This window comes from Suncus etruscus, chromosome 1 (assembly GCF_024139225.1).
Source record: "Suncus etruscus isolate mSunEtr1 chromosome 1, mSunEtr1.pri.cur, whole genome shotgun sequence".
NCBI classification, from domain to species: domain Eukaryota; kingdom Metazoa; phylum Chordata; class Mammalia; order Eulipotyphla; family Soricidae; genus Suncus; species Suncus etruscus.
This window is the reverse complement of record NC_064848.1, coordinates 90,439,016-90,456,207: the sequence shown is the minus strand read 5'-3', so window position 1 is coordinate 90,456,207 and position 17,192 is coordinate 90,439,016. Positions and strand designations below refer to the sequence as shown.

The 17,192-nt window shown below is 35.7% G+C and overlaps 2 protein-coding genes across 2 annotated transcripts in view; both read right to left on the bottom strand.

Moving 5' to 3' along the window:
- Positions 1–547: 547 nt before the first annotated feature.
- LOC126001930 (Golgi phosphoprotein 3-like) lies at positions 548–2,796 on the bottom strand. Its single transcript, XM_049769128.1, is given in 2 exon segments — positions 548–2,439; positions 2,442–2,796. Coding segments are annotated over 2 exon segments (783 nt in total). The 3' UTR covers positions 548–2,011.
- Positions 2,797–4,649: 1,853 nt separating this feature from the next.
- SDHAF3 (succinate dehydrogenase complex assembly factor 3) overlaps positions 4,650–17,192 on the bottom strand; it is a 38,998-nt gene continuing 26,455 nt past the window's right edge. Inside the window, exon 2 of the mRNA XM_049772805.1 lies at positions 4,650–5,107. Within this exon, the coding sequence (XP_049628762.1) occupies positions 4,904–5,107 (204 nt within the window). The 3' untranslated portion in view covers positions 4,650–4,903. The remainder of the gene's footprint in view (positions 5,108–17,192) is intronic.

Sequence of the window (17,192 nt, the reverse complement as noted above, 5' to 3'; positions counted from 1 at the left end):
CAAGGCAAACGCCACTGTGCTATCTCTCCGGGCCCACCATTATCTATTTTACATTTTTCTTACATATAAAATATGTTCATGAAAGGTTAAAGATTGTGGAGTTAGATTATTCTTTTCCAAAAAAAATATGAGGGAATTATGCCACATAAAACTAATGTCATTATTATCCCCAATTCAAATAATTATTTGCATATTTTACTAAATCTTCAGGGTAAGTGCCCAGTAATTTGCATCATTTGAGGGGGGACACACCTAGTAATGTTCTGGGAATACTTCTGACTGCACTCAAAAATCACTCCTGGCAAGCTCAGGGGAAACAAATAGAATGCTAGGGACTGAACTTGGGTCAGTTGCATGCAAGTCAAACACTTCTCCCACTGTACTATTGCTCTAGCCTAAAATTTGCATATATTAAAATCAATCTCTTAAATTTACATATGTTAAAATCAATAATTCTTTAAGGTCTAGTTTCATAATGTGTGTTAGGAATAGGAAGTTATCATCTTCCTCCTGTTCTTTTTTTTTTTTTTTTTTCTGATTCAGGCACTTTCAAGATCATAGTTTATTTTATTACTTCAGATAAAAAGATAGTATACATATTAGGGAATCCCTTAAAATTCAACTTTAGAGTTATACACTATCTAGTACTTTTGCAACATAAACTAACCAAAGAACTCTCCAAACACCTGAAAGCCCCACTATTAACATGAACTATGTAATAAAAAATTTGACATTTAATTTGTTCAATATATAGTATTTACATTATGAAACCAATGATGATATGATAAACTGTGATAAAGACATAGTAAAAATAAACTTTTAAAAGCAAAGGTATAGTCTTGTGGTGTGCTAATTATCATAATTATATATAAAAATTAAAACAAAGCAGAGCTTTCTCTTACAAATTCTTAATCATCTGAGTTGTGATCATTACCTGCAAACAAATTACATGCAACATCTGCTAGAACTGACATTGGATTTTCTTTCCCCAGAAATTGTAAGTAGATAAACATTTAAGTGTAGGCATTAATTTATTCATGGAGACAGAAAAATAAAAAACTGTACTCAAGATTAGTACTGGTCACAAGTCTTTTCCCTACGGAAGTGATACAACAGGAAGACCCAAAAAAGAAAAAGAAATTCTGAACAGGAGATGCATAGTCAAAGTATCATCAATGGCACAGCTCAAAATCTCTTGGGACTAATCACACATCCAGTCTCTCTCCGTCAATGATGAGGTCTGTTTTGTCATCAAAAATGACTGAAGCAAATGAGGGGCACAGGTGAACAACTAATTAAACTTTAGAAATAGAAGACAGAGGCAGGAGTGGCCAGAAAAAGGACAATTCTATATAATTCAAATTATGTACAGCATCACTGGAATGCAGCTCATTCCAAACTGGCTTTGTGAAACAATTGGACCTTTATGATTGAATTATTAAATTATAGCAAATGTAATTAATACAATAGATTTACATGGGAAGCAAAATCCAGGGGCATTTTCTATACTTACTGTGCTGTCTCAATTTAAAAATAATTTTGCTACGTATACATCTCAACTGAGGTCTATGTATAAAATATCCTAATAGATACAGATATTTACCTTTGGTGAGTTAAAGGCCTTTTTGTGACTTCTGTCTGAACTGTAGGCAGAATGTGGGATGTATACGTACACGGGGAAAAACTCAAGCTGACCAAAGGCATGGTGGGGAGACTGGAGGCACTTCGAAAGTCAAAGCACACCAGCAACCCAAAACATGTGACAATGAGAATAGCAACAAGGAATGAAATGCCAATATGGCAGTCTAACTTTTTTGAGACGGAAAGAGGAAGGCCTTTCGTACCAGCAGAATCCTGCATAACATACAAAAAGAAAGAGCCACCCACCAATTTAACAGAAAAGCCAATTATAGAATGGAAAGTACAATCTGCAGAAAACCAGAAGTCAACAGGAAAAGAAAATAAGAACTACCGGTTTACATGAGAGGAGAACGCTGCGTTCTGAGCTGAGTTACTTGGTGAATGCGGCCACCACCGCCCACAGAACCTCGCTGGTGTTGGCCTTCAGACATTCCACCTCAGGGTCTAAGTCGAGAAGCTGCCGGACTCTCTTGGTGGCTAAGTCATACTGCTCGTCCAAAAGAGGAGCAAAAGCATTCTCTAGAACATCAGAGGCGTGGGCTAAGTAGATGAGAGCCAGCAGGCGCTTGTCCATGCGGTGAGGGTCGTTCACCCATTTGTCGAGAACAGCTTCCTGGACCTTCTTGATGAGACGCTGTTTGATATTGTTGTTGGTGAGAGGATGGGTTGTCATGTCGAACAGGAGGAAGTTCTGTTTCTCTGTGGTCAAGACACCCTTCTCCACTAGGTTTTTCGCTAACCGTTCCCTTACGTTTCTTAGTTGATAATGTAATTTTAATGGATTCCACGTCTCACCTTTCTTGTTAATAGACTTTTACGTCTCATTCCACAAGCCTCTAGTTGTAACCTTCCTCTCAATGCTAATTCAATTAACATACAGCCACGTAATCCAGATGATATACAGTCATTCCAAAATGATGTGTAACCCTCGCGGTCCTTGAGGCCGAGCAGCAGCACCTCCTCCATGAGCGTGAGGCGCGTTTCCTTGGAGTCGCCCTTGTCGTCGTCGTCCTGCTCGTCGCGGCGGCCCTGCGCGTCGTCCTCGCCGCCGCCGCCGCCGCCGCCGCCGCCCGCCGCGCGCTCCTTGTCGGCCTGGCGCGACGCCTCGGTGCGCCGCTGCACCAGCCCCGAGCTGCGCTGGGTCAGCGAGGTCATGGCCGCCCCTTCCTCCTGTTCTTAAGCTGTTATCTTCAAAGCCTTCCAGAGAATATATTTAGACTTCCCCTTTCATTCCTCTCTTCTGAGTAACAGCTATCTCTTCCACTCCAATTTAAACATAAACAATAATTTATTATTTGCCAGCACCTCAGATCACAATTGATTGACTGGAGAGTAGATCTCTGACTTTAAGGAGAGTAAAATTTATCTATTTGCTGTTGCTAACACTGCCGAAAGTTAATATACTTGTTTCTAATGCCAAAGGAAAAAGTGTAGTTTTTTTTAATATGATGGCTATGGGCTTTTCATACACTCTTTATGATTTTGAGGTGCTCTTCCTATTTAAAATTATTGTCTTTAATCGCAAAAGAATGTTGAAGCATGTTAAATATTTTCATTGCAACTACTAAAGAGTATTGATTTTTGTCCATATGATAAGTTGATTTGCAAATACTGAATCATCACGCATCGCTGAAATTATATCAAGTTGATCATAATGCTGATTCTTTTCTTGAAAACCTTTGACAGAGATATCTGTCACTGTTTATATTCATATAATGTACTGAGCTAGTTTAAGAATCAGAAGAACAATAGCATTAAAGAATGTACACTGGGGTTCAAATTCTTTCCTTTTCAATTTTGGAGGAGTTAAAGGATAGGTATTCTACAAAAAGTATGGTAAAATTCACTAGTGAATTCATCCATTATTTCTCAGGTAAGCTATGATTTTGTCTGCTTTTTTGAAGTATCTACTTAGTTTCCTTCATTTATTTTACAAGCTATTTTTATCTGTTCTACCTTTATCAGCTTTACATTACTATTTATTTTTTTAATTTTGGGCCACACCCGGTAATGTTCAGGGGTTACTCCTGGCTATGCACTCAGAAATCACTCCTGGCTTGGAGGCTTAGGACGCCAGGGGATCGAATCGAGGTCCATCCTGGGTCAGCCGTGTGCAAGGCAAATGCCTTATTACTGCGCCATAGCTCCAGCCCTATACATTACTATTTTTAATTCTACATTTGGTCTAACCTGTCTCTAAAGTTTTAGTGCAGTTTATTTCCTATATTGACTTCTTCAGTCTTATTATACAAAAGGGTATATCTTCTATTTTGTTGATGTTTTTAGTCCAAGTTTTCTGAGATCTCATATAAGTTCGTTTTCTTTTAAATTTTTTAACAGTACTAGATATTATTAAAACCAGGTCTCATGTAGGTGATACAAGAGATAATTATTTTGTACTATTATGATTTTGCCCTTTTCTTCATTGTAGTATTAATTCTGAACTCTGATTTTTTTTCTTTAGCTGAATCATTGAGTTGAGCATTTTTACTTTCCCAGTAGGAAGTATTGTTTTGATTTTATTTTTATTTTTATTTTGTTGACTCCTATAGGGTACTGATGTTTCGGTGTCAGCAAAGTGGGAGAGGGACACAGAATCTAACTTCTGTGGAGAACATGCTTGATTTGTGGTAATGCAGATCTGAGATTTAGCAGTGATTTTGCCTCCAGTACTAGTCCTGATGCATGATAAAAGAGAGCATAATTTAGATTGTTTTTTTTCCTCCTAGCAAGGGGTTCTAACCTATACCACATATCTATAGAGCAAAATTGAGACAAAGGTGTGTTATCTCTAGTTTCTACTCTTCCCACATCTTCTGTTCCCAGCTTACACCAGACTGATATTTATTTTACAAACTATTTTCAAGGAAACTACAAATCATTTAAAAGTTAATTTCATGAGAAAGAACTAATGAAAAATGTATTATTCAGTACTGTTTTATTGTCATTTTTAAAGAATCAATTACATTACAAATTTTTAACTTTTTACTGTACATACTCAGAAATAGCATGTCAGTATTAACAGATTTAAAGTCAAGAGACTTAAACATTAATGTTAAAAACAAATTTATATATTAAAAAACTTCCAGAAGTACATTGATTCTATGGCCTGCAGTCCAAAAGTCAAATACTTTTTTCACAGTAATCCTAAAACCACATTACTGCAGAGAGCATCTTTAAGTAATGCTATGTAGTCTCAAACCTTGGAAGAAATAGATTTCTTAAATGTTGTCTTTTTTAAAAAATAAATATACAGCATACACTACATTTTTGGTTTTGTAGGCTCTGTAATACTAAATTGTCTACTAGGCTTAGTGGCTTCTTGCATCAGTTCCTGCAATTGTCCAATTTGTTCATCACGAAAGTCATTAAGTTTTTCTTCTGGGAGGGTGGTTCCAAAACATGCTTTTCCAGTTGAATTTTCAGTATTTTCATTAGCTTGTTGCCAAAGCACTGCTGCATACATCTAATAATAAAAAGAAGTTACATATATAAAATTAATACTAAAATTTACATTTCTTTATTACAAGAGTATTCAACACTGGACAAACCATACTGCAAGACATTTTCAAAGGGGTGACTTTGGTAATAACTGTAGTAGACTAGTGGGTTATAAAATCAATTAATTTCCTTTTTTCCTCCCCAGCCCTAAAATTAATTAAATTCTCTTCAATTAAAAACCTATTTGTTACACACTGAGAACCTTTTCAGTCCTGAGCATTTAAAAAGTATCTTTGACCAGAAAAAAAAATCTTTATTTATAATGTTATATTTCTTTCTCACTAAGTCAGCACTTACTTAGCCTAATATTATAATTACCAGAGTTATGCATGTTATACTGTTCTGACGTAGGTTCTCAATCTACAATCAAATTTTTAATCAGTAGGAAGTACCAATATATTTGAATCATAAACCAAAAAGTCATAATGAGAAGGTATGAATAACGTTATTCTATCACTTTAAGATACGTAATAAATTGCTATGCAACCAATGTTGTACACCCTTAATTCATTATTTGTGAGAAGTGTCACAATCCTTTAGTTTCAAGTCTTACAAAAAGCTCATTGGAGACAGAGTATCCTTCTGAACATCAATTATTATGCATCATAAGAATATTTATTTTATGTTCCTCATAAATATGTGACACCCCAATCAACTCTACAAAGTCTGTTATAACCAAGCTAGCTTCTCAACTTGTAAGTTGTTTTCTAGTTAGGTGTTCCTAGCATTTCTGGAAAACACAGTTATAGGACCACTTAGAGTTATAGGACAACATAGTCTGAAATAGATTCCCATCTGATGCAGAGGGAGAGCTAGAACATGCACAGTAAGTAGCCTTCAGTGTCTTGGTTGAGTAATCAGAACCATCAACAGTGACCCATACTCAAGAAAAAGGCAATACAAAACATCTTAGGCATTAGGATTACTAGAAAGGGATTTTAAAATAAATTTGGGATTAATGTCAAAAATACTCAATAAAGTGTTTTACAAACATAGTACTTGAAGAATTGCATATACGAAGGTAAAATCATTAAACTAGGACATGTCTTCTTGTACTAGCAGGAAGCATTTAGTACGGCATCATAGGAATAGCATGACACATAATACCTCAACACTGTTAAATTTTAATCCTTATACATATTTTTAAAACATGACAATTCCCTCACTAAAAGAATAGGATTTCAACCCTTTCCTCCGTTTCCTTCTGGGTTCCAGCACCATTGCTGATCATTGCAGATCACTCAGGTCTGTGTCTGGGATGGAGAAAGAAACCTCCAGTCCTAATACCTCCCATCAAAGGCAAACGGGGCTTTCTCTCAGGCCTTTCCTCAGTTTCCTTCTGAATTCCAGTACCATTACTGATCGTCTGCCTCATGGGACTAGCCAGATTTGGGTCTGGTGGGATCAGGAGACTTCATGTCTTAATTCCTCCCACCAAATGTGAACAGGCTGTATTTCGGGCCTTTCCTGAGTCTGTTTCCAAGTTCCAGAGTCATTGTTCATCATTTGGCCCCCTGAAGCCAGTCAGGTCTGTGTTTGGACAGGAACAAGGAACCTTCCCTCCTTCTCATCAGCCCTCATATCTCAAAACCATTTCAAAGTCATTTCAATTTATATTAAAGTTCCTGGCGGATTGGATCTATTACTTCTTTCTCTTAGAAAATATATAGCTCAGGGGGCCGGGCGGTGGCGCAAGAGGTAAGGTGCCTGCCTTGCCTGCGCTAGCCTTGGACGGACCACAGTTCGATCCCCCGGCGTCCCATACGGTCCCCCAAGCCAGGAGCAACTTCTGAGCGCATAGCCAGGAGTAAACCCCTGAGCGAGTACCGGGTGTGGCCAAAAACCAAAAAAAAAACAAAAACAAAAAAAAAAAAACAAAAACAGAAAACATATAGCTCAGCCCCCCTCCCGCCGAAACCCCTCCTACTGGACCTGATAGCATGTGCACCTGGGCACCCAAACCTTCTGCAGGCTTGAGAACCGCCCCACCCTCCTCTGCGGGACAGGAAGCAGGGGTTGACACAGCCTGCCCCTTCTCCCAGACCACAAACCGTGCAAACTCACCAGATAGTCTATAACTTATACCACATAGGTCCAGTTAGCTCAAAGCTAATTATCAATTTCCTCAGATAATCCACAGCCCACAAAGTAAGATAGCAAAACACTGAAGCAGCTTGTAATATCCCAATCATACTTAGACAAGCCACCTGGCTAAGGAAAAATAAACTCTAAATCGAATATACCTTTCAATCACCTCTAATACAATCAGTAGAGCAGACTACTTTATTAAACAATCAGAAAACTCAACATTCAAAACCAATAGATGCAAAGAAATATGGGTAAACTAAGGAAGACACGAGCAGCTGGGGAAATGGAGATAAATCCTATCAAGTTTCTAAGTCCACCAAAATGCACGAGCCCAATAAATGAGAAGCTAAAAGCAACAATGAATGACCTAGCGATGGAAATCAAGAAATCACTATCTTGCGAGATCAAGAAATCTATAGATGAACAATTCAGCCAACTCAAAGAAGAACTTTTACAATAGATGAAAAAAAAAACCCATACAATTGGAACTAAGAGAAATAAAAAACATATTAGCAAGCCATATAGGAGAATTACACAGTTAGAAGAACACATAGAGGAACTTGAGAAAAAACAATAAAAATAAGTCAATAAGAAAGCAAGAGACAAAACACTGGAAGAAAAAGTTAGATACCTAATGAATAAAAATAAAAGAAATAACATACAAATTGTAGGAATACCAGAAGGAGAGGAAAAGGGGAAAGGAGAAGAACAAGTAGTGAAGGAATTAATAGCAGAGAATTTTCCCACCCCCTGGAAAGAGACACCTGTACAAATCTAGGAGGCAAAACAAGTCCTTAATAAAATAGACCCTAACAGCCAACATCAATACATATAGTATTCCAACTGGCAAAAAACAAAGAGAAAGATGAATTCTTTAAACCAATAAGGGAGAGAGAAACCCTCAAATACAAAGGAAGGGACATAATAATCAAATCAGACCTCCCATTTGAAACAATTCATTAAGAAGACAGTGAAGTGGCATATTTAAACTACTGAATAAAAAAAACTTCCAACCTAGAGTACATTACCCAGCAAAACTCTCATTCGTATGGGAAGTAGCACTAATAACATTCTTAGACAAAAGAGAACTCACACTATTTGCACTAACCAAACCATCTCTAAATGAACTTCTAAACAATGTACTACACAATCCAAACCCCCAATTGTAAGAACAACCACTCTACTCAATACAATAGCACAACTAATTCTGTCAATAATCTCCTTAAATGTCAATGGGCTAAATTCTTCCATTAAAAGACACAGAATAGAGGGATGGATCAGAAAACAAAAACCAGATATCTGCTGCCTCCAAGAAACACACCTAAAAGAACAGGACAAGCACAGGCTTAGAATTAAAGGATGAAAATCAATTATTCAAGCATATGAAAAACAAACAAACAAAAAAGCCAGGACAGCCATTCTTATATCAGATCAAATTTCATTCAACCTCAAGAAAGTGCTCAGAGACCAAGAGAGTCATTACTTACTGATCAGGGGAACATTTGACAAAAAGTATTAACTGATCAATATTTATGCACTGACTGTAGAGCCAGCAAAATAAGTAAGGCATTTGCTCACAAATGTAGAGAAATATATGGAAGAAAATGTGATAGTAGTAGGAGATTTCAATTCTCCACTATCACCACTATACAGATCCACCAGGCAGAAAACTAGCAAAGACATAAGGGCCCTAAATGAGAAATTAGAGAAAATAGGACTAACAAACCTATACAGGGCTCCCCACCCCCAAGAAAGCAGAATATACATTCTTCTCAAGTGCACATGGAAATTTTTGTAGAATAGACAATGCCTTAGGAATATAAAATCTTAACTTGCACAAAGTCACAAACATAAGGATTATTAGAAGCACCCCACCAGACCATTATGCAACAAACATCAAGATTGACTGTAAAAAGTAATTGTGGAGAAAATCCAACATCTGGAGATTAAACAATATGCTACTCAATAAAAGCTGTATCAAAGAGGAAACCACAGAAGAAATAAAAGATTACTTGAAACGAATGATAATGCAGAGACAAATAATCAAAATCTGTGAGACACAACAAAATCAGTAATTAGGGGGAAACTCATAGCAATACAGGCCTATGTCAGGAGAGAGGAAAAGTACAAAATCAACAGTTTACAAGGACACCTTAATGAGCTGGAAAAACAACAACAAAGAAACCAAAAAAACAAAAACAAAAACAAATCATCCAGAATAAAGAAATAATAAAAACCAGGGCAGAAATAAACAACATAGAAACAAAGAAAACAAAACAAAAAATCAATGAGACTAAGAGTTGGTATTTTGAAAGAATAAACAAGATAGACAAACTGCTGGCAAGACACACACACACACACACACACACACACACACACACACACACACACACACACGAAAAAAAAAAAAAAAACAAATAAGTAGGATCATAAATGAAAGGGGAGAGATTAAAACAGAAGCCCAAGAAATCCAAGACATCATCAGGGCGTACTATGAACAACTGTACTCAGTGAGGTTAGCAAACCCTGAAGAAATTGACAGATTTCTAGAAAAATATCATCTTCTGAGACTGAATAAGGAGGATGTAGAAATCCTAAACAGCCCAATCACATCTGAGGAAATTGAAACAGTAATGTAATTAAGAAACTCCCAAGAACAAAAGTCCAGGTCCAGATGATTTTACAAGTGAATTTTATCAAACATTCCTAGAAGAATTACAACCACTGATCCTCGGGCTCTTCCAAAACATTGAAAATTCAGGAATCCTTCCTAACTCCTTTTAAGAGGAGAATATCACACTCCTCTCTGATTGCCAAACCTAAAATGTAAACAAGCCATGCCTAAAATGTATATAGTCCCTCTTATATATTACCCTTCCTCCCCGCTTCAGAAATCCTCCTATCCTCTCATCCTGCAATCCAGATCCATTATCCTTCCTTATTTAATCCTCTTTACCCTCAAATATTAATCCATCAAATACTGAGACCAACCTCCTGCTCCAAAAAAATCACCACGCTACCAAACCAAAAGGACATCCTCTCAGTCCCAATGCCTCAGCAAGAAACTACAACCAACATACCTACTGACTCATGCTTTATGCCCCTTCTTACTCTCCTAACCATGATTAGGACTGTTGCATGCTACCAATTCAGCCCCAGAAGGACCCCAGCCCAAGGACACATCACTCATGGCTACAAATAACTTTGCAAACCCAGCAAGATATGATGTGTGATGAAAAACTGCCCTGGCTTTCACTCCCCACAAGAATATCACAAAAGACTCAATGGGGAAGCCTATATTTTCTTTATGTGTTTCATACCTCCATAATAATAACTTCTAGTCTGTTTATCCCAAAATATGCAAACCAGTGTCAACAAATATAGAATCAAAAGACCCAAACTATACACAAAAAAGGCCTCTTACACTAGCAGTCTAGGGGGCTTAGGGTGGATATAGGGGAGGCATGCTGGGAACTATGGTGGAGGAAGGTCAACACTGGTGGTGGGAATGGCTCTATTTCACTGTCACTATGAAACTGAAATACAACTGTGAAAGACTTGTAATTCACATTGGTCTCAATAAAAAAAGAATATTTTTATTTTTAATTACTCCAAGAGATATAACACTGGCCCCTTGAGAGTTAACTATTAAATGAAGTTTTAGCAATAAAATAAAATAAATGTATGTATTGCTAAAAGAAAAAAAAAACTGCTACACACACACACACACACACACACACACACACCTCTTGTTTTCTTTTATTTTTTTATTTCTTATCTTTTAAATCGGGACTCCAGACTATTTTATAGAACCTTGGGACATGGATTACTTTGTTTTATCACAGACCTCTGCATTTTTCTATAAAAGAAGGGAAAAAGAAAGGCTGGTGGCCGGGGGCCAGTGATAAAGAAAAAATAAGGACAGAACTAAATATCCAAGCCAAAGTCAATAACAATAGAATCAAGATACCTAAACTTTAACAACTTAAACTTAAATGGGCCTGTTATACTGGCAGGACAGGGGACAAAAGGTGGTGGTATAGGATGCACTTTGGATTCACAAGTGGAAGGTGGTTGACACTGGTGGTGAGAATTGCCCTGACTCACTGTGTCTGAAATTCAACTATGATGGACTCTGTAGATCACAATGGTTTCAATAAAAATAACATTTAAAACACAAACTCAAACACACAAACACAAAAGAATAGAATTTCAAGATGATGTTTTCGATCTGCTTTTTAAATCTGCCTATGAATAAAAATTAAAGTGAAAAAAAGTTTTCATATACCAGATATACAAAAAGTGAGACTATTTAGTTCTTATAAATATATCTAGACCACAATTTTTTAAGATACCAATACGAGTCAAAGAAAGCTTAATTATTTAGTACTAGTATGCATGAGAATAAAGCTAAAAAAACAAACATAACTTGCAAAGACACTGGCACCAGATATGATCCACTGAGCAATTCAACGTGTACCCCCCTCATGCAGATTTCTATATACCTTTATTTGTATGTTTTTAACTATGAATATAAATTTATAAAAGTGAATTTTGTGGACTTTTAAAAGCACACAAAAGAGGAGTAATCTTTAATAATGAAAATGTAAAAAAGTAGCATAACCTTTCTTAAAAGTCCTTTAGGGGCTAGAGAAGTCGTAGGGTGCTTGCCTTGCACACAACCAATCTGTATTTGATCCCCAGCAATCCAGATTAGTCCTCCTCCCAAAAAAGCACTTTATTTAAGTATCAAAAGCATAGACTCTGTAAGGGAATAATTTTCTCACAAAGTATTTACAATGGTCTCTCATTAACAGAACATATTAAACAGATAATGAAGTTTAACTTCCCTTGCCCATGCCTACGATTTTCCTGGAAAGTTAAAGAGACTAGCAGTTTTATAAATAAGTAAATTTGTAACATATCTACAAGGAAATGGTTACCTCTTCTCTCAAGTTATTTAATTATTTTTATTTGCTAACACTTTTATTTGCTAACATTCAACAAAAATCTTGATTGTGAAGTATTTAATCAAGCTTTCCCTAGAGAACTGATTAAAAACACCACCTCTATAAGTAACCTGAGTTTAAAGTAACTAAATTCAAAGACACTTTGGGGGATTGAAATACAGCTGCCTGAGTCATTAATGAAAGAAAAGAAATTTGGGTGATAAAAATCATCCATATCCTATTTTTTAGCTTTTGTTGACCAGTTTTTATAATATTCAAGTCATTGCTAATAGATTATCCATTTTTACAGCATGTGTTCCTTGGCTCCCCAAAACGGGCAATGCATCTCACTGATCTACAGAAAACAACACTAGTGTCACCAATAAGTCTATTTCTCAGGTGACTATGAAGTTGGTCCTCTCTGGAGTTCATATTCCCATATATTTTTCCCAAGTGTAGTAAACCAAACTAGGATTCACCTGTGACTCCAGAGATGAGCTTAAAATTAACAGAAATCTCAAGATAATAGTAAGAAAGCATATAATAGATCTAGTTCACAAATGCTCTTATGATTCTTACTATTACTCTATATACCTGATATTAAGCAAATAAAATTCAAATTTGTCACAGTTCAATGAAAGTAAATAAGTATATTCCTGCTTATGAGACTCATCCAAAAGGTCCTAAGAAACTTATGATACTTAAGGCAAATATTACATAACAAAGAGGAAGATCATGTGGGCCTTTAAAAAGAGGAGTGATCTCTAAAAATAAATGTAAATGTTTAGCATTTCCTTTCTTAGAAAAGCATTTAGGAGCTATGCATGTAATATATATGTAGGGTGTAACATGTGTACATGTATCTAATATGTTTTCATTGTAATGTGTATGTAATGTATAACTAAAATAGTTTTTATTTTTTCAAACTAAAGGTAATGACTTATATAGCAGAAGTTTTTGATAGTTTGCAACCATAAATTTTACAATAAGATGAAATGTTCAAGATATTTAACCAGTTATTTCACAAAAAATATATAAATCATAGTACATACATGAAATAATATGCAGATAGTTTACAAAGAATGTGAATTAAAGTCACAATGAGCTAAAATTAGAAGTATTGCAAAAGGGTACGTGTCACTGTGTTTATTGATACAGATGTAAATGATCTGACTCTCAAACAGTCTTAAAATGTTAAAGTGGATCAGAGAAAATAGCTTAAAGGCTTAGAGGTGCATTCAGGAGGCCAGGGCTCCATATCTGAGTATTGTCATCTTTGGTGCCAATAATAAAAGAATAAATATCTAAGATTGAAATAGCTGAGTCATTTACATAAAATAAAAGCCCTAAGTGCCCAATGATTAAAGATGTGACATTTAGGATACTATTTATCTATTATTTTTTAAAGAAAGATAAATATCAGATGCTTTTGTAAGGAAACAGAAAAAAATAAAATCAGCCTTTGGAGTAGGTGATAAATTGGGTTATTGGTGGCAAATGGGCTAATTTACACTGGAAGTAGTGAACTTTTATTGTTAAAACATATTCACTATTAATGCAGCATATAAAGTTCTTGCTTTACATGTGGCCAACCAAGTTTCAACCTCTGAAACCATCAGATAATTCCCAAAGGTCAAAATAATTGCTAACATTAAATAAAGCTAACAATAACAACAACAAACAATAATAATAATAATAATAATAATAATTGCTAACAATAAAGTTATTTTCAAAAATTTAAATCCTTAACCTCATAATGTTCAACATTTTCTTTTTGTTTGTTTTTTGTTTTTGTTTTTTGTGCCACACCCGGTGATGCTCAGGGATTACTTTCTGGCTATGCACTCATAATCACTCCTGGGCTTGGGGAACCATTTGGGATGCCAGGAATGGAACTGAGGTCCTGTCCTGGACCGGCCACATGCAAGGCATAAACCTATCGCTGTGCTATCGCTCCAGCCCCAGGTGTTGAACATTTTCAAAGGTTATAACAATTAATTGAAAGATCTGTAACATTTAAAAATATATATGAGGTAGATGGTATTTTTACATTTCAATTTGTGCTATATGTCAGAAAATAAATTATATTAAATATTTATTTCTAAGACATATTTTAAATTACACTGTTTGAGATAGACATTTCTTACTAATCAAAAACAGGGAGAATCACACTCCTAAATATATATGCACCCAAATAAGGGGCCAACAAAATATTTAAAACAATTGCTGATAGATCTGAAGAAAGACATCAATAGCAACACAATAATAGGAGACTTCAACACTATTCTGTCACCCCTTGATATGTAGCCCTTGATATGTCAACTCGGCTAAAACCTAACATGAAAATGAATGGCTATGAAGGAAAAAATGGAATAGTAACTTAATAAACATAAATATATATGTATATTGAAGAGAATAGCCTAATAGACATATATATGGAAAAGAGTAGCTTAATATACATATATATATATATGTACATTATATATAAGGCTCTTCATCCCCAGAAAACTGGATTCACATTCTTATCCAATTCACATGAGACATTCTCTAAGATAGATCACATGTTGGGCCATAAAACATACCTCCATAAAATCAAGAGGTTAGACATTGTGTCAACTACCTTCTCAGATATCATACATTGAAAATAGAAGTAAATTAGAAACAGTCACAGAGAAAAAAATTTAACACCTGGAAACTAAACAGCTCACTGTTGAACATCCAACCAGTGAGTCAGAGACAAAATTAAAGAGAAAAATCAAGATTTCTGAAAACAAATGAGAATGAAGGCACAAATTATCAAAATTTTAGGACATAGAAAAAGTGGTACTAAGAGGAAAATTTGTAACTTGGCAAGCATTCATCAAGAAGAAAGGAGACTACATAAATAATTAAATAGAACAGCTTGAAAATGGAAAATGATCAAAATTAACCAAAAGAGAGAAGAGAGAAGGAAATAATAAGCTCAGAGCAAAAATTAATAAAATGGAATTAAAAAATCAATAAAAGCAAGAGCTGGTTCTTTGAAAAAAAAAACATGACTGATAAACCATTAGAAAAAACTCACAGGGGCTGGAGCGGTGGTGCAAGTAGTAGGGCGTTTGCCTTGTATGCAGCTGACTCACGACGGACCTCTGTTTGATCCCCTGGCATCCCATATAATCCTCCAAGCCAGGAGTGATTTCTGAGTTCATGCCAGGCTCAACGACAAAAAAGGAAAAAAAGACTCCCAAAGAAAAGAAAACTTAATAAACAAATTAGAAACAAAGTTACTACAGATACTACAGAAATTTAATGAGTAATAGAGATTATGTTGAGAAACTATGCTATAAAAAATAGAGAACCTGGAACAAATTGATAAATTCATGGAATCCAATAACCTCCCAAGATCGAACCAAGATGATCTGGAATAAGACCTATCACTATTAAGGAAATTAAAATGGTAATAAAAAAGCTTCCCCAAAGCAAAAGCCCAGGACCAGTTGGTTTCACTACAAATTATTTTAAACCTTTAAAGAGGACCTACTGCCATTTCTTTTCTGAGTCTTCCAGGAAATTGAAGAAACAGAAACACTGCTAACACAAACCAAAACAATGAGTTATCATAGCATACCAAAGAACAAGAATAACCAGTGCTGGCATGCATGCAGGGAGAAAAAAAAACTCTCATTCACTGCTGGTGAGAATGCTATCTGGTCTTTTTAGAATACAAAAAAACCCTGTAAATTAAACTTCCTTATGATTCAGCAATACCATTCTTAGGAAAATATCCAAGGAACACACACACACACACACACACACACACACACACACACACACACACACACAAATAGCAATACAAAAATTCTGTCTGCACTCCTATGCTCTTCACAGCCTTATTTACAATAGCCACAACCTGGAGGCAACCTATAGGTGCCCAACAACAAATGAGTACCTAAAGAAACTGTGGTACATTTATAAAATGGAATACTATGCAGCTTTAGAAAAAAAATGAAGACTTGAAGTTTGTCTATAGATGAATGGACTAGAAATTATTATGCTGAGTTAAATGAGTCATAGGGAGAGATGAGACACAGAATAGTTTCTCTCATCTGTGGGATATAAGAAAAATAAAAGAGGCCGGAAAGATAGCACAGCAGTAGGGCATTTGCCTTGCATGCAGCTGATCCAGGACAGACGGCGATTCTAATCCTGGAATACCATATGGTCCCCAGTGCCTTCCACAAGTGATTTCTTTTTTTATATATATAATTTTTTTTATTGTGATCCACAAGTGATTTCTGAGTGCAGAGCCAGGTCTGAGCCAGGTGGAGCACCTGAAAAAAGGGAAAAGACAGTATGGTAATCATATCCAGAGACAACAGAGGTGAGGGCTAGGAATGACCAGGCCATGATATGAAGCTTGCCAAAAAGAGCAGTGATTATAGTTAGACTACTAACTGCAAAGACAACTACCATGACAATAATAGTTGGAAATAATCACTCTGGACAAAAACTGAGAACTAAAAGGAGATAAATTATATGCATGGCAATCCTCATTCATAATAATGCAAAAACCATAATGTCAGAAAGGAAGTGAGAGTGAGAAAGAGAAGCAGAATGCCTCTTCCAGATACAGGGAGTAGGAGGTGGGAGGAAATGGGACTTTAGGATCAGGAAGCTACACTGGTGAAGGGCAGTGCACATTCTATGATTGAAACTCAACTATGAACATTTCTGTAACTATGGTTTTTAAATAAGTAAATTATTTTTAAAGATAATAACAAATATAAATAGGAAAAACTTAGTTGTTATTATTTTAACATTGCCATTGCATGACATCAATATTTATTTTATTATTCATTAAAAAACCATTTACATAGGAAGAAATAACCATGATTGCCTATTTGGAAAAAAGATAAATAAATGAAATACACAGTCTTTAGAACTGGAATGATAGCACAGTGGGTAGGGCATTTGCCTTGCACTCAGTCAACCTTGGTTCAATCCCCAGCATCCCAAATGGTCCCTAGAGCC